Here is a 25,269-nt window from a genome sequence, read left to right as displayed (position 1 = left end):
AATCAGTTTCGTGAAGATTCTCTGCAACAACGTGAAGATCCGTACACTTGATATGTCCTTTTCCACTGGAGCAGAGTAGGAATGTCGCGAGGGCAGATATCTTGAACGGGACGTTCTCATTAGGTCAAAACGACACACCAAGGCTGAGACCAGATTCCGACCGATCATCCAATCTGGTGCAAGACTTACGCGCCAATAATATAACATATTCTCTGACTGGCTGCTCTGAAGCACCGAATCAGAGCTCTGGCCAGGGCCACATAGGTTTGAATCATTCAAGCCGCTCTGGACAGTAAGCACTACCTTGCACCATCCGTCCATCCTATGAAGAACTTGTATTTGGCATTCACCCTTCTTCAATACCCGAGGAGTCTCTGGTGGTTCACAAGAAGAATAGCCCTGTGCTGTTTTGTTGCAGCCGTCCAAAATGCGGTCATGAGGTGCACGTTCCCTAAAGTTCGGCGAGTCCGTATGTGCACGATCTACAAACGCGGCATGTAGGCGGCTTCTTGTTTCAGTACAATACTTTGTGAATCTGAGATCAACCAATCAGAATACTGCAGCTGGCAGTCTTTCAAGTGGTGCGTCCAGCAAAAGCTGGAGAAGACGATTGGGCGGCCCGTTAGCGGAGTTACCGTCAATTTAGGGCTGTACCGCCATGCAAGCGTCGTCTGCAAATCCCGCCGAGACTATGAGGTCGACCTCGTGTACGGCCCCATACCGTCGACCGACTAGGTTCTTGCGGCTAAGATTGGCCTGCATTAGCACTGGACTTTCTAGCCGGCATCGCTTCCGTTGTACATGTGAGGTCGATGTCGCCGAGTCAAGGTGATGAAACGACCACATGTCCTACCACCGAAGTACAACGTGCCTTACTCAGAGTGACCACTTTTTTGTTCTCAGCCCTTGCGTAAAATCGCAAGGAATCTACGTGTCATTTCAGTGTTACGAACGTATATCCGATCAACGAGGCGGAGGTCACGACTAGCAGTTCCAGACTCAATGATGGACATAGAGGACAGGAATTACAGAACATCCCACCTCAAAAAGTGGGTCGATATGGTGCGCCAGCAAACAGGACCGCGCCAGCAACTTCCACGTGTCCCACGCTGTACTCCAGCATGAGGTCATGCTTTTCCTCTGTAACGGGTCATGGCGTTTATATACAACGCAACAATCAGTCGAAGCCGTCTCCCGAAAGAAAGAGGGTCCAAGACAAAATATCGATCTATTGAGGCCTAAAACTAAAAAAATAAAAAAATAAAAATAATAAAACACAGCAAATGGTGAAAGTTGTGTGAACCGTTCGTCCGTGAGCTTTGGCAGACGAAACCGTTTCGAGAAGAGTGTTTATTTGAGAATGTGTCAATCCCATACTTTTCAGTTTCGGTCCACGAGACCCTTCTCCGGCCCGTCTTCCAGAAAACTGGTACTTAACTCCGTAATTCTCACGGTTCTAGCGAAGACGTCGACCGAGACACCTCAAAGCAAAAAAGAGCTTAATTCCACCATGTATTGCCGTCTGCTGCGGTTCGCTCAGGATTTGGTCAGCCATATCCTACGTTATATAGACGTCAGCCATTGCCTCGCAGCCAAGCTGTTGCTGCTTCAATCAGGTCCGTGCCGAGGGTAGGCAAGCACAGTTACATTACCTACAACATGCTATTGTTCTGGTCGCGCAGGGACATCGACCGTTGTTCGGGTCTCCACAAGGTATGCCATAAGTTCCGCAATTGCAGAATTATATCTTAGAGAACCGATGCTTTCTGCCAACTCGAAATAACATTCTCCCTCGGGAAACTGGTCGCCTGCGACCTTGCACTTCAGAGGTGTCAACGATCATATTCGGCGATTTGAGGAGGTTACTGTTTCAAAAAGGGTTGGTAGCAGCATGATGAACCTGCAGAACCGTACATACCTTAGCAATTGAGGTGCAAATCCCTTACAACGATGCTTACCCGGCTCTTCGGGCTTCTGCGTGTTGTAGAGCTGTGAATTCTGTCTCAGGTAAACACTTGGTGGTTTTGGATGTTTGTGCGACGCTTACTGCGGGATGTGTTCGTCAGGTCAAAAATTGCTTGAGAGGTCACAGTGTACAGTTATATGCCTGTACTCAAGACAACTGCTCGTCACCACGATTGTGCTGGGAAGATTTGACTGGGTTGTCCCTGCCCTGGTGTGGTCGAAGCCTGTCTTGACCTGGGGCTTACGACGTGGGGCCGGACTGGCGTCGCGCATATTTACAAGAAGCATGTCAATATCGTGGTCATTGCGATGGAGGTGCGACTTGAGAAGTTCGCGGAAGTGGTAATTCTCTGCTGCAACTGCTCGCGCTGCAATCTGCATCTCCTTGGTTGCTTGCATCTGTGCTGCTTGACAGGCCTGAACTTGTGCCTCTAAACCTTTGATATATGCTTGGCGTCTCGAGCGGAAGTTGCGCTGGTTGATATTGTTATCGTGTTTGGCATAGATGCTAGTCTTCCCAGCTCCAGCGTTTGGCTACCCACTTCACCAAGTACACGAGCGCGATCAATACCGGAACCTCGATGAGAGGGCCTACCGTGGTAGCCAAAGCTTCGTCGCTGTTCGCTCCAAAAGTGGCGACCGCCACGGCAATGGCAAGCTCGAAGTTGTTGCTTGCGGCCGTGAAGCTTTGCGTCGCTGCCAACTTATATCCAAACCCGAGCCGTTTCGTTACAACCAACGTCATGAAGAAGATGGCAATAAAGTAGACGATCAGGGGAGCTGCGACCCGGACCACTGATACGATCTGATGCACCACTTGCTTTCCTTGTGACGCAAATAAGACAAGAATGGTGTAGAGCAGGCCGATCAGCGACCAAGGTGCAAGCCACTTCAAAAAGACGTGCTCGTACCACGTGGCGTTGACAGCACGAATAGCAAAACGTGTTACCATCGCCGCTCCAAGAGGAATGCCCAGGAACACCCCAACACTTGTGGCCACGGTGCTGTATGAGATGGCGTCGGCATCAGTGCGGCTAATGACCTTCACGAACAGGATGGCCAGTGGAGCGTACAGCACCATCTGGAGCACCGAGTTAACGGCGACCAGAATAGCACAGTACTCGTCGTCTCCGCCCGCGAGGCCGGTCCAGATGAGTACCTGAGCAGACCAGTCAGCACAATCGTTGCAACCCGAAAAGCTAGGATCGTGTGCCGACATACCATGGCAATACATCGAGCCAAACCAACAAAAATGAGACCCGTGCGCAGTCCGGGCTCGTCTGGCAAAAAGGCCCAAGCAAGTCCAAGCTGTCGAATCAGTCTGGGCAGATCAGAAGGCACCGTCAGGGAATCTTACCATAAGAAGGGGTGCAACAATCCAGTTCACGAAGACGCTGAAACCCAACTGTATCCATATCTGGCGGTGAGCAAAGACGCGGTGCAAGGTCTCGTATTTCACCTTGCACAAAATCGGATACATCATAACCAGAAGACCCACGGCTACCATCTGTCAGTCATAGCACAGATTTGCGGCGAGACATCTCTAACATACCAATGGGTACAGAAACATTAACAAACTTTCCTCTTTGCAGAGCTTCCTCCATGCCGTCCACAAAATTTCCAAGCACAATACCAATCACGATGGCAAGTAATATCCAGAGTGCTAGGAGGCGATCAAGCCATCCCAGACCTGCGTAAACCGACTTCTTCGATTGTGTTGCATCCTGAGATGCTTGTTTTTCGGTGTCGTTCGCAATGGTAGGCGAAGCTGAACTATCAATTTGCGTAGCAGGCCTGCCAGAACTACTTTTCCGATGGAACGAATGCATTGTGCGAGCAATTGAGGGTCGAAATTTAGAATCGTGCGAGAACGATAGTGTACAGAAATACAAGTGGATGACAAGTAGATGAAAACGGTGTGCAAACGGTCCTTATTTATAGACGACCAGGCTCGAAACTACCACGAAAGGGACCAGCAGATAGTAAACTCCATACCAATCACACTAGAACAATGACAAAAGACGTAGACCCGGACACTACTCAGCACGCGTCACGGTTTTCATCGTCTCGAAGCAACCGTGGCAGCTTCTAGCCAATCAGGACGAGGATATGACAAAGCCAAGAAACTCCCCTGACCAATAACAGACATCTCAAGCTCAAACATATAGTGCATCACTTTTTATACTTGTAGTATAGATGTAACTTACGGCTTCGCTGGCCTTCGTATTTGAGCCCCCTCCAAGCGTCACAGCCTATACAATTTCTACGCCACTCATACACTCCGTGCTGGCGACTATCGAGCAGATCAGCAATGGCTGAAAAGGTAGCCTGGCACGATGCGTATCCGAAACCACGCAATCAATCTCCGGCCATCTTGCAACGATAAGACCTGCTTGCTCGTTTCCAGAAAGGCGACAAGCCTGGAGTTCACTTTCTCTTAGTCGATCTGCGCAGAACAGACCACGAAGTGAGTCGCCTCACCTTCTGCCGGGGCGAGCATTGAACTCATTGCTGAATAGGGTGGCACCATTAAGGCATCAATCAATTTGCCTGCACAAAGCCTGTACAACAGTCTATCCACCCTCTTGTGCCTATGCGAAGGCACCAAGATCGACAATGTGATCTGGTACTGCGGTAAGCGATAACCGTCTATAAATATCTATGCACATCAAGCTGACATGGCGTAAGGATCATCACGAGGTCGAGGCACTCGCGCTGCGGGGTGGTTTGATGATCCAATCCACGATCGCAACATTACGAGCATAATTAGTGTCGTTCTTCTTGATGGTGTGGCTGGGTGGGCTCGTGCTGGCGATGAATATACTAGCTTGATGGACGAGTACGATATAGCATCGTGGAGAAAGGCGTCACGCAGACCTCAAGTGCGCAATGGCCCTGATGAAGCTCATCCGAATCTCGATAGAAAAGCTGGTACGGGGAGACCCAGAAAGAACAGTATTGTCAAAGGTTTTCGGTTGGACTTTTGTCCTTTTGTCTCATCCTCGGTACCTCTGTGACGTATAATCCTTCATCTTCCTATGCACTCTCAAACGTGGCTTTTTTGCAGATGCCACGGACCAACCACAGGGAAATGCTTGCACATACGTAACACAGTCCGCAAAATATTTGCGCATACAGATATGGTCGTCCGCTGCTGGGTCTTCGCAGATAGAGCGCAATAACTTCGGAAACTGCTTTCGTCAGTGACAACTTAGAAAGCGAGAATTGGCTGCATGTTACACGTCGTCGGCAGAACTATCGACAACCACGACAGCGCCAGAAGCGATGGCTGTTGTTTTAAGCCGGTAACCTCGACACACAATGGTCCAACGGTCTGATGCATTAGCGTCAGATCAGGAGAACCTTTCCTTTTGCCACTCACCACCCAGAAAACGCCTAGGATTGCTCCGCTGATCATACCGAATAGTACCGTCACCCCAAAGGAAGAGGTTGGGATCCAGATCGCTAGGCAGCACAAACCACATAACATGGTCAGGCCACTAGCAACTTCGAATCGCCCATACCGGTCACTCGCGATGCCAATGAAAGGCCGCCCAAGCGCCGTTCCGAGGTTCAGCAACGCCGTGACTTGAGTGGCTTGTTCAGCGGACAGACCGATCGAGCGCGCAAAGTCCGAAAACGAGTATAGCAACGTAATGTAACCCAGCATGCTGATGAAGGCCCACACTAGCAGGAAGAACACATCCCAGCGCATCAGCAAAGCAAGATCAAACGGATGCTGTTGCGGCCGCACAATAGCACTGCGGTCACGAAGGAAGCTGGTCGAGAGGGTATTTGTCACCAAGACGATAATGCCAATGATCCGCAATGCCCATCCACGCCCTAAGTTATTGATCATGGCGCCAGTGGCCAACGAGAAGATCAGCCCGCCGATACCAGAGCCCGCAGTAGCGATCCCATGGGCGAGGCTCCTGCGCTTGTCGAACCACTGCGACAGTACCGGTATGGTTGGGATGTACACGAATCCTACGCCTATTCCCACCAGAGCACCCTGCGAGAGATATAGGTGCCACGTGTGAGTTGCGTACGACGCCGCAATAAAGCCGCCTCCGAGGAACAAAGTACCAGCGTACATAGGGACTCTCAATCCCCAATTCCGGCAAGCAACTGTCACATAAGGTGCTGTAAGCATGGCAGCACCAAAGTTGAGTCCGCCGATCAACGCATAGTCCAATGGTCGGGATCCAAGGAAGATGTTACTGGAAAGGTAGTAAGATAGGAACACTCCAAAAGACTTGAGCGTGAGCTATTTCTGAGGTTATCGTGATGGTTGTGGGTAGACTTACGGACACAACACCCCATGTGAAGCAGTTGACAGCAAAACAGCATGCTACGCAGATCCATCCATAACCACCATCTGGTGGACATTCCGTATGGTTGTCTGCCACGTCTTGGAATATGGATGCGTTGCAGTCCTCGTCGCATAATGCGGCACTGCCTCGGGCACCTGGCAAGGCGACTGATATCGGCATCGTATGCGCGAGAGAGGAGGACCGGAATAACGTATGATGCACGGCGTAATGCTTGCTGCGTGGGAAAGCTAGAACAAACAATAGCTGGATGCTAACTGCTTTCTATCACTACATCAGTGAGCGTTTCTTTACGACACTGACTATTTTATTTAATCATACCACATCGTCTCTTCGTGAAGATCTCTGCAGAGCAAAGCTTAGATTACGAATACTACGATGCGCTAGAGCCAGTGGTTGGCACGAGTGCAAAAGTGGATGGCGCAACTTGAGTAATCTGACCAACGACGAGGACCGAGTGACTAAGTGAGTACTCTTTGACCCATGTCGATCCACAAAAAATTCTCCTTCCTAGTGCTTTTGTCAAAGTACGTCAAGCTGTCCCCTCGCTACATTTTACGCCTCACTCACTTTTCGTTCGTAAACAAGATAACTTTTACAAAATATCGAACTTTAGCATGCTGGTCATTTGAGCAAACTGTCTTTCGCATGCGGACGTCGTTGCTATCGTGTAAAGAAATTGCCCGCAGTTCAACTTCATCTCTACTGCTTGCCACCAATCACTGTAGGAATTTTTTATCTACAAGACGTAAGCTGCTTCATTCCTCTGCTGGTCCGGCACGATCGACACAACCCCAGAATCAAAACTCAACAATGGCAAGCTTGTCTACCATTCAAGTCGTTCCATCAGGTAAAGACGCCGAAGAGAAGACGGAGAAGATACTAGCAGTCGGTGTTGCATCCGGCAATGGCGATCTCAACAACACGTCGGCGATGCGCGTCGTTGAGTTACCATCCCAGGACCCTCAATTCGCTTACCAATCGTTGGCGTTGTCACTCTCAGAGGACGATGCCGAGATCCGAGCAAAATATCGGCCCTTCCTCCTTCCTAAAGAGATCCAGCGTACTGATTGGATCAGCCGTATCGAGCTAGCTACTGTCACCAAGATGGCCTACAACGAGATCACATCTACCAAATCCAGGCTGAAAATTCTCGTCCTTTATGGCAGTCTGCGCAAAAGATCATACTCAAAACTGCTCGCCTTCGAGATCTCCCGCATTCTCTTCCGCCTAGGCTGCGATGTCCGGATCTACGATCCCTATGGCCTCCCTGTGAAAGACGACGAACAGCACTGTCACCCCAAAGTCCAAGAACTCCGAGATTTAAGTCGATGGAGTGACGGCCATTTCTGGGTCAGTCCAGAACAGCACGGGAACTTGACCGCCGTGTTCAAAAACCAGATCGATTGGATCCCGCTGAGCACGGGCTCGGTGCGGCCGACCCAGGGACGTACACTAGGTCTTGCTATGGTGTCTGGCGGATCACAAAGTTTCAACACGGTGAACAATCTGCGGATACTGGGTCGGTGGATGCGGATGTTTACGATTCCTAACCAAAGTTCTGTACCACAGGCTCATACACTGTTCACTGGGAGTGATGATAAGGAGGGAGGGTCACGATTCAAAGATTGTGCTAACAGGGCGAGGCTGGTGGACTGCGTGGAAGAGTTTGTGAAATATACCATACTTATGCGAGGACACTTCGCTTTGTTCAGTGATCGATTCAGTGAGAGGAAGGCAATGGAGCACGGTGAGCGGTAAATAGATCAACTTGTTACGAATCTGAATTGGCGCAGCATAAGAACATGCAGGGTGAAGCCAATGGGCCATAGCAAGAGTACAACCAGATACGATTGTGGGAAGAAAGCGAGGTAATGGTTACACATCGCCGGTCCGAGCGCAAAGAGCTCGGGCTGACTCCTAGTGCGGGGAGGACATGACCTAGATATCTGCGCATGTAAATATTGACCGACATTTGACAATAGACCGGCCTGCTTTAACTATACCATCCGCGATGCCATCATCTGTAGTGTCTCTCAATGCTGGTCCATTTTAGGAGCGGAGTTATGGTTCATCGGAGATGTCCTTTCTTCTGTCGCACAATCCATGGACATGGTCGGCCGTCATCTTACAGCTGAATGTGATCGTCATAAATCTGCTGTTGGTTTTTATCGTATGGACAATGTGCAATCTGCTGCTCGGAAGGCTTGAGAAGTTGCAATCATTAACATGAGCTTGTTCTATCTGGGACTCCATTTTCTCGTATCAAGCTGACTGGCTGATTATATCAATCTCAAGTGTGAAATCAATCCATTGTGGAACGACCTTGCCATCCATTCTCTCAAACTGTTCTTCACCTTGTCGTCGTAAGACCCAATTAGCCAATCTTAACCCAACCTATTTTCAAGCAACTCTACGGTGAAATTGTGAGATGCTTATTCAATGGCGCTTCGGGGGTGAGACTGACATTACACAGACTTCGCTGGCGCTAGCTACACTTCTGGTCTGCTGCACTCGACCTCTCTGTCGACCGTCGTACGAAATCTTCCTTCGGACACACTAATTTCTAGCAGATTTCGCCTTTTACACGGCAGAGTATTGTAGTCCATGGCTGAGATCATGCATATGCACGATTATCTACTTTCGACGCGTAGACACTGCTTCCAGTTCTTCGCCGATGCCTACTTGAGCCACGTTTTCCATGTTATTCCCAACAACAGATGATACCAGTCTTCTAAGATCTTTGACGTATACACCGAAGACAGTTGCCATTTCCTAGTTGCTTGCTTTGTCTAAATGTGCATGCATAGTGAACTCTTTCCATGTACCGAAAACATGAGGTCGAAAGTGTACTCTTGGGGTTATGCAGGTGTTCTAAAAAGCTCATGTGACGGGCGTAGTGCACCTAACCAGTACTTGTAAAACAAATATCATAAAAGCGTTACAGATCCGCCATCTTCTTGTGCTCATTTAGTATAAGCCGCTCATCTACCACGAAATGCAGCAAAGACCAGTCTACGAGAGTTGAATCCGATGTGCATTTACCTCTATTTGCTAGTCCAGGTTTCGGCATCGTATTCGTCCATCATTTGAGTGTACTCATCTCCTGCGCGAGCCCAGCCAGCGATACCATCACGTAATATGAAGCTCTGAACATCAGCCACCTGGCGGTCCTTGATCAAATCGTCAAACCACCCAGCAGCCCGACTACCGCGATGTTGGGACGAGCCTGCATGAACACGAATTAATTGCCGAGTCATCTAAAGATCAACCAGGAACTGCTCACCACAGTAGAAAATCACTGATTTAATGCCAGCACGCTGGCAGATATTCAGCAGAGTTGGGAGCGAATGGAAGAGACTCTGAGCAGGCAGATTTAGTGATCCCTTGACAGTACCACCCTTTGATATATCAGAGCAGACTCGGCGTGTATGGGGCAATGGGATTTGTTCTCACCTGATGGTCTGCTTTTCGGAGATCCACGAGCAAAAAGTCCACGCCAGGTTTTTGGCCTTTTCGTAGGCGTTCGAGCAAAGCTTGCCGACTGATAGCATCAGGCGATTGGTTGCGAGGATTAGGGTAGGCTTCGTGCCATTCCTTGCTCGCTGCCATTTTGCGAGCTTGGGCTGAAAATGCGTTTAAGCGTCGACAACTGTCAATGCTGACCTCCGTAGCTGGTCGTCGAACCCGCTGAGCGATAGGAGAGTGTGATGTCGCGCAGGTAACAAGGCCCCTGCTGAGTCGCACAAGCAACCTTGTGGAGCGCTGTGCAAACATCAGAACAACTTGCAAGAATCAACTGCTAAAACAATCGTGACTGCAGTGATGGAGGCCTCTTACACACTGGGGGAAACAACCTATCTTCGAGTACTTCACTGATGGGAGTTAGCAACGCCCTTGTTGTGCAGTAGGGGTCGATACAGAGCCCTCGTCGCTGGAGAGCGAGAAAGTAAAAATTTAGAGAAGGTGGGCAGAGCTGGACAAAAGCTGCTGTCTGTCCGGATTTGACCAATCACAATTCAGCCATGACAAAGGACCAGCTAGCAGAGTTCCACTGACCTAGGCAAAAAGATGACCATCATAATGGAAGGGTGCTACTTGTAAATACAGTTGCAATCTAAGTCTGCTTAGATATTTTGGGCCTAGGTGTACCCTAGAGGCTATTAGCCTCAATATTAGCACTGTTGTAGTTAACTATCTTACTGACAGCGACTCAACGCTGGGAGAGCGAAACTGAGTCGTAAGGGGATAGCTAGCGATGTACAAGGTGCACGGTCTTAGCGTGGCTTAGCAGCCACGACGATAGTCGTATGTTTTCAATATCTGCTTCCACCGGCACCAATTGCAAACCTCAGTGGCAAGGTTTAAGCGCCAAGCATCCAGACTGTATCCTTCGCCTTGACCTACCGCAGTCCATACTGTCAAAGTGCGGCGTGAAACTTTAACGCGTAGTAGAATTTCGTTCTCTCAGCGATTGTTCTCCCCAACTATATGATACTGTTCCATCTTCTCTTCCAGCCCTATTTCAAGGCGATCCTGCAATCCATAGTTGTGCTCTCCCCAACTTGGGCCGCGATTTGCTCCTGTCTCCTTGGAAATTGGTCTTTCGCTTTTGGCTAGACTCACTATAGTCACAAGGGCAGTAAGCTATAGTGTGTCGTTGCCGTTATCCGATTCATTGGCCTTGTTCATGGTGGGAATGTGAGCATCAACGAGCACTGCGCTAGATGTAACCACACCAAGAGCTTGCGACCAGCTCGTATTGACACTCTTCTGGATTCTTGATCTCACCACTGCAGATAGCAATGTTCCGACCTTGTCAAAACAGGATGCGTGCAATCTTCCAGCGTGACTCCATCATGGCAGCCTCCGTGTATCATTGTAGCCATCGTCTGATCAGTGCTTTGCGCAACGATATCCCTTGTCCTGGACAACTTGCGTGAATCTGCAATGTTTGACAAGAGCTATACACTGAAGCCACGACCTTTCACTTATGGTGCTTCACATGTCCTTCTTGTGCGTTTGTCGACCTCTTTCTGCTACTTCTGATGCCTCTGCTTCTGATTCGCTGTAGTCTTACTGGATACTCTTCAAGCTTAGCCTGCACATCTGCGCTAATGGCATTTGTGACATGCCGGACTTCCCATCAAACAGGAAATCCAACTTAGTGCACTAGACTGGAGCAAGGGCTCTCGAGGAAACTCAGACTTTGCCCAGCACGTTCTAGCTAGCGTCTTTTGAGAGTCTTCGAGCGACTAAATTGATGTCAGGCGCATCGCAAGTTACAATCGATTTGAAGGAGAATTTAGGCATGTAATCACGTCAATCGAGTGGGCGTCGATATCGAACAACAGCAGCAGACCATTGACAAAGTTACCTGGTTTGATGGTTTGATGGTTTGATGGCTTGAGGCTAATAGGCTTTCCGAATCACAGTGGTGTGCAAAATCAGCGTCACTTTTATTGGACACACAAAAACTCTGGAAAAAAGGGGGTGCATATCATTGTGGCGTGAGCTTGGGCTTGCCTCCCTGTAGACAAGCCCAGGACGTGCTATTCTGCCAATCAAATGCCATGTGCTGAGTCATCCGCAACCTCCGTTTTGATGTGACATCCCTCTGGCCGTCATGCAAAGACGTGTTTTTACACTTTCCGATCTGTGGTTAGACTAGACTCCACTACAACATCCTAATGGTCACAGAGAGTTTACGCATCATAAATACATGGTGTTTCGACACAATCAGCACTGTGTCATTTGAACCGGGGGGGAAAAAAGATCCTTCGTGTCCGAGTCGCCTCATTCCCGAGCTCGCCCCATGAGACCCCCATAGTTTGCAGCCTTCGAAGTCTGATCGACTATGTCGAGGACGGCGGCACACTAGAGGGCCAGGCATGGTCGGAAAGAGGCTTCAGAAAAATATGTCCACTAGGCAACTAGACCATGCACACCATACTCTGATTCATGTCGTAAAAGATACAGTGATATCTGCAACACCTCTCACGAATTGAAGCCAGTCCACATAAGTCAGGATCCGACTGCGCCATACCAGCAAAGGCCCAGAATCCCCCCACCAATAATAGCTATGGGAGGGGGCACTCTAAACCATGCATTGCTGGCATATGTCAGAGTGGTGACTACAACCCACCATGGATCTCGACCTAAGCTTTGTCCGCTCGAGGCTTCTTGTGTCAGATACCCAATCTCCCACAGTCGGTAGACAGCGGTAAAGACTAGACCAACAGCAGCGGCATTGATGCCACGTAACATACTGCTCACGAGCGGTTTGTCCCTCAAAGTCCCCCAAAGGCTCTGGAATCCCACAGCCAGTGTAATTCCCGGCACAAATATACCCATGAAGCCGATGAATGCACCTAACACGGTGGAGTGCTGCGTCCCAAGAATTGCAAGCGCTCCAAGGTAGACAGCGAAATTGAAATTCGGGCCAGGGAATGCCTGGATGATGGCGAGACCAATCAAAAAATCTCGCGTTGAAACCCAGCCAGGCTCAACAACATATTCGCGCAGAAGGGGAATGACGACAGGCCCGCCGCCGAAAATGATAGTACCAGCGAGGTACATGTTGGCGAAGAGATCGAGTGGTCTAGGCGGATCGCTCAATACCCCTCGGGCAGCAAGTATGGCAATGAACGAACCTAGAGGAGGTCAGACTTGAACAACCAGCAACACAACCGACGTACCAAAAAATGCTGCAATTATAGTAAGACCAATAGATATAGGAATTGCGTATGACTTCATGTCCGTACGGTCAACCTCGTTCATCGCACAAGCACTGCCAGTCTCCGGAACTGCTTGGGTATCAGGATTCGTTTGCGCTGCATATCTTCGTTGGACACCACTGGCAGGCTGACTTGTTCCAGTGCTGCGCCCAGGCAACTCGACTGAATTGCTTGCTTCGACCACAGCGCGGTCCAACAGGCGAGACTGAACTCGCTTTTTGGCCTCTCGTTTGGCCTTTAGTCCCTCAATTTGCTGCCTCAAGAACAAATCCCAGATGACTGTGACAATACCGCCGGCTATGATGAGGGCAGGAAAGTACCATAATGCCGTATAGCACATTCCTGCACAAGCACCGAAGAGAACCAAGATACGAGTGAGTCGATCTTTGATAGCTTTTTCTGCAAGCTACTCTAGGTGAGCAAATTAAGGCAGAGGAATAAAGATCGCTATGGACGCCTTACCTGGACAGCAGCAAGCGCGACAATGCCCACCGTTGATGCATTGAGGCCGGAAAGAAACGCGTACGCAACCGCAGGGAGCACTTCGTCGATCTGACGTACTCCCAAGGATAGGCAAAACATACCAATAGCTCCGGGCAGACTGCATCGCCGAGGTCATTTATGCAACGAGACTCAGGGTTCAACAATTACTGACCTCCAGAGCAAGAAAGCAAAGAGCGAGGGAAGTATGCCGGCATGTATGAGCACGATGCAGAAGAGCATCTTGGTACTCCCGGGACCTGGCAACGCTTGACAGATTGCGAACAGTTCTTGATACTAGGCAGCTGTTATCCAGTATGCTCTCGCGGTGCGGTCTAGCAAAGAGAGTCTTGGCTTACCACTCGTTCGTCAATCCATGGGATTCGGCCATGTGTTCCCTGCACAAATCTGCGATGCTCGATTTGGAAATGAACTGGAGGACCGCCAAATGCAGTAAAACCAAGATCCCAGGTTCGCGCAAGAACATCTCTCAATCGTAAAAGGAACTTATCGGTGTTAGCGAGGTACGCATTGTTCGTGTCGCGCGAATACTCGTGCACAGCGCGAAGGCTTGAGAGAAGAGGCATTTCGGTGCGACGAACATTGGAAAGTGGAAGAAACAATTCTCGTCTGGCTTTTGTAACAGAACCCTGGTGCTACTGGTGCAGAAGACAGTTAACTAATCATAATGCAGTCTGATTGAACGTGGATTTTCAGTGTCGAGAAGACTGTGTAATCGCCAAGATGTGGGGTGACTCCTTGTGGCCGGCAAGACGGAGCTGCAGGCTATTCGATGAATAGAGGTACTTGGAGGACTCGAAAAGTGATCATCTGCATAACGCCGTCGCTGTCGTCAGCGAATAAGAGCCTAGGAAAGCAGAATCAAGCTTTATATCAGTGGAGGGTGCTAAATGACTCCGGAGCCACTCAGAGACCTCATTATCGCCTTATGCATTGAAGTTATTGAGGCCTTCGTGGTTCTCGGCGACCTTTGATAGCTTATCTAGTTTGCAAATACTTGAGCTGTTGTTGGTGAGCGACCAAGCAAAGTTAACTCCACCGCCCACCAAAATGATCACCCGCCAAAATGATCAATATTGGCCATTGCTTGGTGTTGTTATACATTGCTATATAGCTGAATGATGGCTGCAGTCATATCATCCTGTGGAATATATACGTCTTCCTCGTCGTTCTCTTCCTCTTCCACCTCGTCGTCGTCGTCGTCGTCATTGCCGCTGGCGACCTGTAAAGGCACTGGGGGGCCATGGGACCCCAGTTCAATGTCGACAAGCTCAATAAATCGCTTGTTAACATTGACTGGTTGCCTGCGTTTATTTTTGCTGGCTACATCAGCCAGCTTACTGACGAGTGCGTCCTTCTCTTGTTCCACGACCGCTAGCTTGAATATGGTGTGTTCTAACCTCTTGCTGGTCTTGGCGACCACAGTACGTACAGCGCGAGGGACAGTTATCGTCGCAGCGATGGTCGATAAGGCCTGAACGGCCTGGGCGTGGGTGCGTGGTGTGAGTTGTATATTCCATTCGGATGATGGGTCGATGGCTGGTCGCTCAGGCGTTGTAGGTCGCTCGGAAGGTTGTGACAATAGCCATCGTGATTCTACCACTTTAGAGGGTGTATACGGCCACAAACCCGTCGCAGCAAAACCTGATTTGACATTAGATATTGTTATAGCGGCCTTACGCGCCTGGGCGAAGCGTTTCATAAACAGGGCCTTCTCGTGGGGCGAGTAATCATCATATACGGTCTCACTGGCGACCAGGGCACGGGACTTACGCTTGAGCGATGAGAACACACTTATATCAAGCGGCTGCGTAAAATGACTTGTATGGGCAACAAGGTAAACGACGTATATGCGATTAGCGATCGCATATCGCATAAACTCGTCCGTCACGTGTGACTTGTGACCATCACAGACGAGTATTCGCCATTGACCATCAGGGAGGTCAACAGCCGTCTGGGGGACGAATATACGCTTTAGCCATTGCAGCGTCACCTCATTCGTCGTAAAGGCACAGCTAGTAGCTGTATAGCACCAATCGGGTGTCTCTTCAGCGATAAACCACTGTTGTTGTACGTGCTTGCCCTTGAAGATTAACAATGGCTGGAGTGAGCGACCGTCTGCACACACACACTCGATAGACGTTGCCCATTCGCGGTCATGGGGACGTTTGACAATGGATATATTGCTGTCGCAGCGACCGACTATATTCTAGTTACTACACTTGTTCAAGGCGGTACCAACTTCATCCATATTCCATATATATGACTGCTTGACGTCCCTAGTAGTGTAAATATCATATAGCTTGTCGAACCACTGTGACATACCCTCTTTTGTTATATGCTGTACTCTTCTATAATTAATAGCCTTGCCCGCCTTGGTTTTGATAGCTAGCGTCCGTGTAATATATCGTTTTACCCACTTCTTGCCAATGTAGCTATCGCGTCCGTTGAGGTACGCGATAAAGGATGCAGTATCTCGTAGACGCTGGTGGCTAACAGCCTGTCCTGTTGCTTCAAGCTCGATAATCAGCTGGGTTAGCCGTTCCTCTTATATATCGGTGAGTTTCCGTTGTGACTCTCGAGATTCCGTGATTGTCGCACGACCTTTGAATCTGCCGTGTAGCGTACTGTAGTTGATACTAAAGGCGGTCGCTGTTGCGCGAATCGACTTGTATGTACCTTTATTGAATGCTGCGATAGCAGCTGTCATTGTCTTCTCATTCACTTTACCCATTGTTACGTGGTGTTGCGAATGCGACGCGAATAACCAAAAAAATCTGGCGCAGGTAGAGGTGATCAGTTTGGTGGGTGATCATTTTGACGGGGTGCGGAGTTACCGACATCTGGCATGTCAAGCGGTGGGATCTAAAGCACCGAGTTATTGGGCTGAGACTTATCAGCATGGACGAAGCTGGATTGTTCTACGGTGAAAGAGAGGAGTGTGACGATGAAGATGATCTGGAGATGTACGTTCATACGTACGAGGACGTATTACTCCTTTCGAAGTACATCACTTTTCGACGAAGTCGTCGATCTTGAAGGTAAGGAAATTTTGACAAGAAGATCATCTCCTCGTCTTCTGGAGGAGTGCATCATTGTGAAACGAGATATTGACATTTTGTTCCCCGCACATTACGAATTCCTGAGCTCGCCTGAGGCCGTTGTAGACGAGCGTGCATCTTCACTTGTAGGGCTCTACGACCTCTACGAGTCTGGTTTGCAACCTACAATTCGGTGTGATGCTTCACAAGACCTTCTCAAACATGACACGGGGATCTTGTAGGACTGTGGGTAATGATGATCTTATATTTTCACATCCGATGGGTCACGGTCTATAATAGTGTTGTACGGCAAGAGAACGATAAGTTGCCGAAACATTCTCACACTAGCAGTACTAGCCGATGCCTCTCTTGAAAGTGCCTGTTGTTTCAGCACCCTATATTTCTGACTCTCTGATCGTCGAAGCCCGAAGCCTTTCCCGTATATACATACTCAGTCGTACAGGTCAAGCGGCTCGTCAGCGCTTTGAGGCAAACGCAGACCCGTGGCTTCCAGGGCGTGGTCGATGTGGAGACAGGACAGTTCTTCCTCGTCCTCTCGGGACAGCGTATGGGCGATGGACACGATGTTCTTGATCTAGTACCGTTAGGGTATTCACCACATTGACGTCGTCCAGCGCACCTACCTGACGACCATTAACATTCATGCAAACAAATCGGTCCAGATAGTCTGCACCAAAGTTGGATAATCCATCTTCCCCACAAAGGCTTGTGAGAAAGCCGGTGAGGACTTCTTTTTTGGCGGCTCTACCGAGCGGTTAGTACTGCATCTGCAAATGCATACGATCGAGGATGGCACCGTCAAAATGATCGACCAGATTGGTGGTCAAGATCAGAATGCCATCGAAGTGTTCCAACTTTCGGAGGAAGACTGCCACCAGTCGGTTCCGTTCCAGAGTCAGCTCAGCACGTCTCTGGAGAAAGACGTCCGCTTCGTCGATCAGGAGAATGGCATTCCACGCGCTCGTCACCCGGAAGATGTTAGTGAGTTGGGGATCTAGTTCTCCCGCGTCCGAACTGAGTTCTCCGGCAGAGACCTGGATCGTCAGCCTCACTTGCCAACAGCGGTAGCACAATCACTCACCGAGTAGAGAGGTCGTCGGTGGAATTCGGACAGAGCCTCGGCGGTGAGAGTCTTTCCCACGCCTGGTGGTCCACTACTATCGTCAGTGTGCACGGTGGCGAACCCCAAGAGTCGTGAAATCTCACTGGAGCAATATCCTTGTACCACTTCCTGCAACACTCATGCTCGAGCCTGACCATTTCCCACCCTTCAGTGGGCTCAGATGACCACGAGTCAGGGATCCGATGGTGTTCTTCATGCTGATAGGAATGGACAAGTGGTCAAAGAGTGCTGAGGACGGTTCGATACTCTGAACATGATCGATCGTGTACTCGCCTATAGCAAAGTGTCAGCATCTAGCAATGCGCAACCAGCGTCGGGGTACACTCACCCCAAAACTTGTCATTGAGACTGAAACCCAGTACCGTGGGAGGACACAAGACAAGCTTGTCCTCCGGCAGGTTGGCTAGATCCATCTCCCATTTCGTCACGCGTTGCTGCGTCGTAACGATGTCAGAAAAGAGGCCTTCTTCCGTTTTCTTGGTGATGATACGTGCATAGCCTGGGATCGTCTTCCGAAATTGGTCCGCGTCGATCATGATCTTGGACTGAACTGACTTTCGGGCCAGACCGTCCTTTAACCGTCGAAAAGCGATTCCGTCGTATGTTCGGTGGTGCGACCCTATCAGAGAGATGAATTTTCGGCCTCGTCCGATCAAAGACTGCAAGATCTGGTTCGGTGTAGGATGAAAGTGAATCGGATAGGTGTCTAGAGTAGTTATCTCTCGAGCTCCACGAAACCGCTCAACAGGCAGCCTCTCGGTGACGGTGACAAACACTTTGCCATCAAAATCGAGGTATTGACATTGGAGCTCGAAGTATTCGATACCCTGTTCGGTTTTCTTCTCGTCTCCTGTGTTGTACTGAAGACACCTCACCTGACCGCTGCCAGGACATGTCGCGACGACGTGGCTGTTGGCCTTGAAAAGCGCCCATAACAGGTCGTACGTGATCTTGCCTTGTCGCAGAAGCGGATCGAGACGTTCTGAGGAAGCCCTTAATCGGTCTTTGATGGTGCACATCAACAAGTCGAGGGCTTTAAGACTTGTCGGGTCATGTGCTTCAAACCTGGTTGCACTGGCCCGATACTCCTCGAGTTCGGGCAGATAGTGGAAGAGCAAGTTTTGCTCAAACCGATGCACCTCCTGAGCAAGATCCAATGGTCTGCGAACTACTCACCGATGGTTTGTCGTCAGCCAAGCTGATCCATTTGATGTCCTTCAGCATAACTCTTAGGATATCTCGCAAACCCGGTAGTTTGATGTCGACGTAAACGATGGATCGGGCCTCTGCCTTAACTGGTCTCGTGTTAAATTTTAGGCTGGTGTTGTGGGCCAGAGCACTTGCCGGCACGCGTGCGAATGACGAAAGCATAGGTGTCTAATTCCTTCACCTCGGTGACAGCTGGTGATTCCACAATCTTGTATGCGTATGCTACGAGGTCCCAGCTATACGCGATCAGTTCTCTGGAACGGTGTTGGTGAATGAGGATGACGCACACTTCTTGTACGTCCTTTACCTCTAGTTTCGAGCCTCTCACAACAGGCTTGGAGTCTGTATTGGACGTGGCTTGGGGTGTGATAGCTTTCCCGGTCTCCTTGGGCTCCGACATAATATACTTGACGGCATCTGTGAATGCTTGAGCAATCTCTTGGTAGGCTGGCGCTTGTGATGGTGGGCTGCTTTGTAGTTCATCTCGGTCACTAGAGCTAGCAGTGCGAGCTTGGCGTGTATCGCCGCGCTTCAAGGGTATGACAGCCAGCTTTAAATTTGAAGACGGCATGGTCGGACTGCTTGGAGGAGTGGCTGGGCTGACCGCATTCGCTCGAGCAGCTTTGTTGTTATTTGGTGCCTTGGACATTGAGGACATGATTATGCTTAGAGCTTGAGGGGACAATATTGCAGCTTCGAATTGGACAGGACAGGATTGGTAGTCTGTTCAAAGAAGGATGTCTGGCAGGTTTGAGAAGAAGATGACTGGTCTCTTTATATCTCTGGTTGAACAGGTTGAGAGGTACGTGCACAACATTCGATTGAACTTCGGATAGCATTCTGAGAGGACTTCACAGGCCTCTTTATGCCTTCCATCACGGCACAATATAATTTTCTGTTCTGCAGCGATTCTGCATGGCTTCCAGTCAGACAGTTCATCCCTGTTCTCGTGCATGGTCTGAGAACTGGCTGCATGCATGGTCGAGCTGCATGTCTCTTCTCGAGCTTGGTGGGTCAATCAGGCAGGCAAGGGTAGGTACTGAAACGAACTCTGTTTGCAAGAGTAACAGCTCGAGCTCTTCAATCTCATGCTGTCGAATAACGAGTCCTTCTTACGCTAACAGCATTCCGAATGTGGGGTCCCATAAACGTATCTCTTTGTATTGCTTTCCCAGTTGATCATGAATCTAATGGCACGGAGCTCTGCATCCAAGCATCTCTTATGCAGATTTAGTTCAGATTGGCATCCTCGTCGATATGGTCGCATTCTTCATTTCTTGGTCCCAAATGCTATGTTAACGGCTTGAGGTTGCCAGTCAAGGACATCTATAGCGGCCCTCATGCAGGTTGTTCTTGCTTCACCAAGGGAGCTACGGGCGTCTCGATGGATATGGTGTTTCTAAACACGCACCGACGGAGCACATGAAGTTCGACCACCATCATGCAAATCACTCCAATTCGATGTGGGATGTGCAAAGACTAACAACAGTGCGAGTCCCATCGCCATTACTCGAATGCAGAAATTAGCTGCAGATACCGCGGTGGTGGAGACACGTTTCGAGATTTAGAATTGGTTCAGATGAGGCGTACAGGAAAGCTAACCAATTCGAAGTCCGGTCCGGTTCGGTCTGATCACATATGTTCTAGTCTGATCTTACAAAACTCTCCCAATCCTCTCAGAAAGTTTTGCATTCCCATGGACAGATACGCACCATGAACGCAAAGCCTTCTGACACAGTCGAGCCTTCCATCGAGCTCCTCGAGACAGAGTTAGCAATTTTTACTGATAGACTGGTTCCTCACTTGTCACATCAACTTCAAGCCTTTAAAACCATCTATGACCTACTCCAAGAAGATGGCGAAAGCCTTCGGAAACGATCGAAACAACGCCGTAGCGAAGTCTCTCGCGCACGCGACCTTGTGGCAGATATCTATCTTCGCATTGGTCCCGAGGTTTTCTCCTTATGCATCATAGCCTTGCCAGTTTCGACTTTAGCGAAAAGAAAGCCAAAGCTGTTCTTACCAAGGCTTGAAGATTGGTGGAGGGAGACTCACCACCCTCAAGGCCTCAAACTTGCGGCTATCGGACTTTGTAGGGACAATGGTATCAGCAACATAATTACCTCCTATCGCTGCTCCGCTCGCTGCTTTGGTAGGTCATCTAGGGATGCGGTCTTGGTCAGCGGGTAACGGCGATCAAGTTGCAGACTTCTCACGAATACTCCGATTTGAGGATCTTCTGTCAAGATGAGGTTTTTTACCTGCACAAGGCCGTTGTTTGTTCTCGATCCAAGTACTTTGCCATTGCTTGTAAGTGGGGAAAGGTGAGTTAAACCTGTTGCCTCGAACGCGAATTGACCTCCGTCAGGATGGCAACCCGAAGGACGAAGTCGAGCTGAATGACGACGACTCAAAGCTGGTTGGTCTGATGGTGGATTATTTGTACCAGCTCAACTACGACGACCTGTTACCGAGTAAACCGCCTGCCGAGCTGAACCAAGAGACATCTGCACAACCTGAATCTGCGGTAGCACATCACATCCAGTGTCACGAAAACCTTGGTCATGAAGCACCCATCGACGAGCCTGTTCTCGAGCCGGAAATCGTCGCGGCGTCGGAGGTCCACATGTATGAAGAAGATGAGTGGTCTTTTGGAACAGGCAAGAAGGGCAAGAAGGACAAGAAGAAGAAGAGAGGACGACTGTCAAAACTCCGCCTCAGAGATCACGATCAAGATGTGAGCACAGCACGACTCGTGGTGAACACGCTCATGTACGCACTGGCTGATAAGTATGAGATAGACGACTTGAAGGCTCTGGCGAAACAGAAGTTCGAGGAAGCGGTGGTCCAGGACTGGGACAGTCAAGCATTCGCGTACGCAGCTGGGCTGGTCTTCAGTACAACTCCGAGCTCCGATCAAGGTCTGCGAACGGTTGTGACCAGGACAATTAATGCGCACCGTGAATTGGTGAACTACGAAGAAGTGCAACGACTTCTTGATTCTGGAAACGGGATGGCTTGGGCACTCATACAGGTTCTTCTGGGTGACCACATCGACGGCTGGTAACCGTTTGACCTCAGGCTGATGGTCAGACGGGTTTGACTCGTGTTGCGACGACAACCACGTACATGAGCTTTGGTATGACCATCAATGTCTGCCTGTTCTCCGCAACCCAGCTGGCTGAATCTTATCACGCGTGGAACGACTAGTTACGGCTATCTAAAATCTGAAATCTGAAATCAGCCAGTTATGACAATGGCAAAATCATTGCTTTGAGTCTTCAACACTGGCAAGCAGAATCGCCCCACTCGCATCTCTGTCGACAGCAGCGAAATGACTCAGATTGCTGGTGTCGAATTTGCAACAAGTTGGAAAGGACTTCTTAGATAGGTTCTTCATCTTCTCCCGGCAGCGGCACACCCTCTTGCCCTAATATGCCCAGAAGCCACGGCCTGTAACATTCCCACCCCCAGTCCATGACCTCTCTAAGCGTCTCCAGGACATTCATCAACGTCCTCTTATCACTCATCTTCCATTGCCTCTTATCAAGCACATGAATGGTGTCGGCCCTCCTCACCGCCACGAAGAGCTGCAAGTCCCTCCCCATCCACAACCACAGCGGCATAGGCGCAGCAGGTGGAGCTATCGCATCACTGTGCAGGTCAATCCAGATGCTATCTAGTTTTTTAAATCCTGAAGCACACCAGAGTGCGAGCTGGTTTCTACCTTCGAGGCAGCCACCTGTATTGGTTTTGACTTCGATGTGTGAGCACAAGATCCGGTCGCGAATCATCTTGCTGTGAGACTGACTCAGTGTGCGATCTTGTAGACGTCGGACTGTCTCCTTCCAGACACTATGAGTCGTGTATTCGAGCCCGATCGAGTAATCGACCCGTTTCGTGGGGAGCGAGGAACCATTCTCGATCTGAGGTAGGAGATCGCGAGGATATACGTCGATACTTTTACTGCGATCATGTTAGCACAGATGAATAGTGTAACGATCAAAGCGGCACGTACATAATCAGAACATCGACATATCTACTATTGCGTGAGAATCTGCCCACTAGCAATAGGATTAGATGCACTACCAGTTCGCACCAGATATCTGTATTCCCGTCTCTTTACTCGCATTTTGCAGATCCGGTCCAGCTCCCGATCGAATGAGGCTGCCCGTGCCAAAAATATCTTATCATCCTTAAAGGCGATCGCATCCATTAATTCTATCCATAATGGGATCTCAGCTTCGTCACGGATTCGGGGCAGGCTGAAAGCACTGCAGAACTCCACCGAAGGATCGCTGAACTCGATCTCGCTCGACCTCTCCCGACTGCTGGGGTTTGAGCTGCGACTTGCAACATCTATGGAACGAAAGGAAGGTGCGGGTTAGGATTACGACGCTCGGGCGAACTTCTATGAGTGGGTGATGGTGTTAACTTGAAGGGCAACGACAGCGTAGCTGTAATCATGGACCAACGCCTCGAGACATAGAAGTCTGGACAGAAAGCGTGCTACGCCCAAAACACTTGATTAGATCTGTTGTCGTATTTCCCCACCTTAGCGTACTTCGACAGCATTTAGAACTGTAAGGTGATTCGCAGTTGTGTATTATTGTTGTCAATCTGGCGCAATGCCAGCCTCGTGCTGATGTCGAGTGTTTTGCGTCATCAAAGTCTTCCTTCTGATGGTTTACTTCCAGCATGCGCCTTCTCGAATACGTAAAACCTGGCTCATCTAGTAGGACCTATACTTTCAGCCTGATCGAACGCAACACCCAAGACTTACCTCAGTACGCGATCCTGTCTCACCGATGGGGAGCCGATGAAGTCACGTTTAAGGATGTTCATGATGGTACGATCGACAAGAAAGAAGGTGGCTATAAGAAGCTGCAGTTCTGCGCGGCACGAGCCGAGCGCGATGGCCTACTCTACTTCTGGGTCGATACGTGCTGCATTGATAAAAGCAGTAGCGCCGAGCTGTCAGAGGCTATCAACTCGATGTACAAGTGGTATCAGAAAGCGGCTAAGTGCTACGTCTACCTGCCTGATGTCTCAGCTGGGCGAAAGTGGAAGGGGAATTTCTCGGCCAGTGACTGGTTTAGAAGAGGCTGGACACTACAAGAGCTGGTCGCGCCGCAGATGGTCGAGTTCTTCTCCAAAGAAGGCACAAAGCTAGGTGACAAGAAGTCGCTGGTGCGACAGTTACAACAAGTTACCAGCATACCGATAGAAGCCTTACAAGGTAAACCGCTTACCGAGATCACTGAGCAGGAACGTTTCTCGTGGGCCAAACATCGCGAAACAACGGTTGACGAAGACGTGGTGTACTGTCTGCTGGGCATTTTCAATGTTCATATGCCCCTTATCTACGGTGAAGGGCGGCAGAAGGCACTGATGCGGCTGCACAGGGAGATCAGACTTTTAGCTGATTCTGACCTGCGCGGCTCATTCGACTCGTTGACCATAAATCCGTCAGGTCCTCTCTTCAGTGCAGCGCGTTTGCCACAAGACAGGGGACTGGAAACGACAAAGTTTCTTGCTTCGGAAACATCAGAGTCTGTAGCTAATAGTGGTGAGCTTCGCCCTGGGAATACAGGCCAACGTCGCGAGACCGCCGCTACTCCAGACACGTTTCTCGCACAACAATCGCCTGCGGTCAGTCCTTGTCTTTCTGACTGTCCGAATACCGCCAGTATACCTTTCTCTGCTGTTATCGGCAAAGAGATCGACGGACAGACCCTTGCTTATCAGACAATTACATTCCAAGCCCTGTACCACGAATACTCCCTAGAAGAGATACGCCTTGCTGACTCAGTCCAACAGTCGCGCACGAAAGACTCGAACCTCGCTGGGTGTCCAGGTACCGGCATCGTACCATTCTTTGCTCTTACGGAGAGAGACACTAATGGACAGACTCTTGCTTATCAGACAATCACTCTCCACGCACCATATCAGAAATACTCGCTAGATGAACTGCGACTTGCCGATTCAAGAGCATTATTCTCGATTCGGCAGATGAAGAAAACCTCGGAAGCATAATTTTTCAGCGGGTTCGAATCAGCCTGTCAACTTGGAAGAGCTCTATGCCAATCGTTGCACTACTGTTCGGCTATGCTGGGATATAGGTAGATCCATGCAGGCGGAAGCCTACGATAAGAAGGCGCCTGCTGACACGCTGAAACATATTTTTGCATCATACCTCGCTCTGCTTGTGCACATGAGGTCAATCCTGATACAAAAGGAGCTTATAGTCGGCAGGTATCTCGCTATGTAAGAAAAGTTAAGCGACTGTGTGCTTTCGTATGTTCAGTAAACCACATAAAAGAGAGTGAATGCTGACAGCA

At 49.6% G+C, this 25,269-nt stretch overlaps 9 protein-coding genes across 9 annotated transcripts; 4 read left to right on the top strand and 5 right to left on the bottom strand.

Moving 5' to 3' along the window:
- Positions 1-2,473: 2,473 nt before the first annotated feature.
- Positions 2,474-3,794, bottom strand: ARR3_2 (arsenicals resistance; the record flags this gene model as incomplete). The annotated part of the gene is made up of 4 exons (XM_064903088.1): positions 2,474-3,124; positions 3,187-3,273; positions 3,323-3,465; positions 3,518-3,794. The coding sequence occupies 4 exons, from the start codon at positions 3,792-3,794 to the stop codon at positions 2,474-2,476; spliced, it is 1,158 nt and encodes a 385-aa protein (XP_064750507.1).
- Positions 3,795-5,176: 1,382 nt separating this feature from the next.
- On the bottom strand, positions 5,177-6,458 carry LTR64_008778 (uncharacterized protein; the record flags this gene model as incomplete). Its single annotated transcript, XM_064903087.1, has 2 exons — positions 5,177-6,220; positions 6,273-6,458. 2 exons carry the CDS (start codon positions 6,456-6,458, stop codon positions 5,177-5,179), a joined length of 1,230 nt encoding a protein of 409 aa, XP_064750506.1.
- Positions 6,459-7,109: 651 nt separating this feature from the next.
- Positions 7,110-8,057, top strand: LTR64_008777 (uncharacterized protein; the record flags this gene model as incomplete). The annotated part of the gene is made up of 1 exon (XM_064903086.1): positions 7,110-8,057. One exon carries the CDS (start codon positions 7,110-7,112, stop codon positions 8,055-8,057), a length of 948 nt encoding a protein of 315 aa, XP_064750505.1.
- Positions 8,058-9,343: 1,286 nt separating this feature from the next.
- Positions 9,344-9,908, bottom strand: LTR64_008776 (uncharacterized protein; the record flags this gene model as incomplete). The annotated part of the gene is made up of 2 exons (XM_064903085.1): positions 9,344-9,556; positions 9,753-9,908. 2 exons carry the CDS (start codon positions 9,906-9,908, stop codon positions 9,344-9,346), a joined length of 369 nt encoding a protein of 122 aa, XP_064750504.1.
- A 2,412-nt stretch (positions 9,909-12,320) lies between these two features.
- On the bottom strand, positions 12,321-13,615 carry LTR64_008775 (uncharacterized protein; the record flags this gene model as incomplete). Its single annotated transcript, XM_064903084.1, has 3 exons — positions 12,321-12,949; positions 12,995-13,439; positions 13,496-13,615. The coding sequence occupies 3 exons, from the start codon at positions 13,613-13,615 to the stop codon at positions 12,321-12,323; spliced, it is 1,194 nt and encodes a 397-aa protein (XP_064750503.1).
- A 2,820-nt stretch (positions 13,616-16,435) lies between these two features.
- On the top strand, positions 16,436-16,817 carry LTR64_008774 (uncharacterized protein; the record flags this gene model as incomplete). The annotated part of the gene is made up of 2 exons (XM_064903083.1): positions 16,436-16,500; positions 16,541-16,817. 2 exons carry the CDS (start codon positions 16,436-16,438, stop codon positions 16,815-16,817), a joined length of 342 nt encoding a protein of 113 aa, XP_064750502.1.
- A 209-nt stretch (positions 16,818-17,026) lies between these two features.
- On the bottom strand, positions 17,027-19,586 carry LTR64_008773 (uncharacterized protein; the record flags this gene model as incomplete). The annotated part of the gene is made up of 8 exons (XM_064903082.1): positions 17,027-17,170; positions 17,220-17,263; positions 17,378-17,630; positions 17,678-17,801; positions 17,854-17,992; positions 18,048-18,861; positions 18,896-19,037; positions 19,060-19,586. 8 exons carry the CDS (start codon positions 19,584-19,586, stop codon positions 17,027-17,029), a joined length of 2,187 nt encoding a protein of 728 aa, XP_064750501.1.
- Positions 19,587-21,175: 1,589 nt separating this feature from the next.
- LTR64_008772 (uncharacterized protein) lies at positions 21,176-21,995 on the top strand (the record flags this gene model as incomplete). The annotated part of the gene is made up of 2 exons (XM_064903081.1): positions 21,176-21,238; positions 21,297-21,995. The coding sequence occupies 2 exons, from the start codon at positions 21,176-21,178 to the stop codon at positions 21,993-21,995; spliced, it is 762 nt and encodes a 253-aa protein (XP_064750500.1).
- Positions 21,996-23,626: 1,631 nt separating this feature from the next.
- On the top strand, positions 23,627-24,964 carry LTR64_008771 (uncharacterized protein; the record flags this gene model as incomplete). Its single annotated transcript, XM_064903080.1, has 1 exon — positions 23,627-24,964. The coding sequence occupies one exon, from the start codon at positions 23,627-23,629 to the stop codon at positions 24,962-24,964; it is 1,338 nt and encodes a 445-aa protein (XP_064750499.1).
- Between the last annotated feature and the right edge of the window lie 305 nt (positions 24,965-25,269).

Source organism: Lithohypha guttulata (genome assembly GCF_036872675.1).
Source record: "Lithohypha guttulata strain CCFEE 5908 chromosome Unknown scaffold_15, whole genome shotgun sequence".
NCBI classification, from domain to species: Eukaryota; Fungi; Ascomycota; class Eurotiomycetes; order Chaetothyriales; family Trichomeriaceae; genus Lithohypha; species Lithohypha guttulata.
This window is presented reverse-complemented; position numbering and strand designations above follow the sequence as displayed.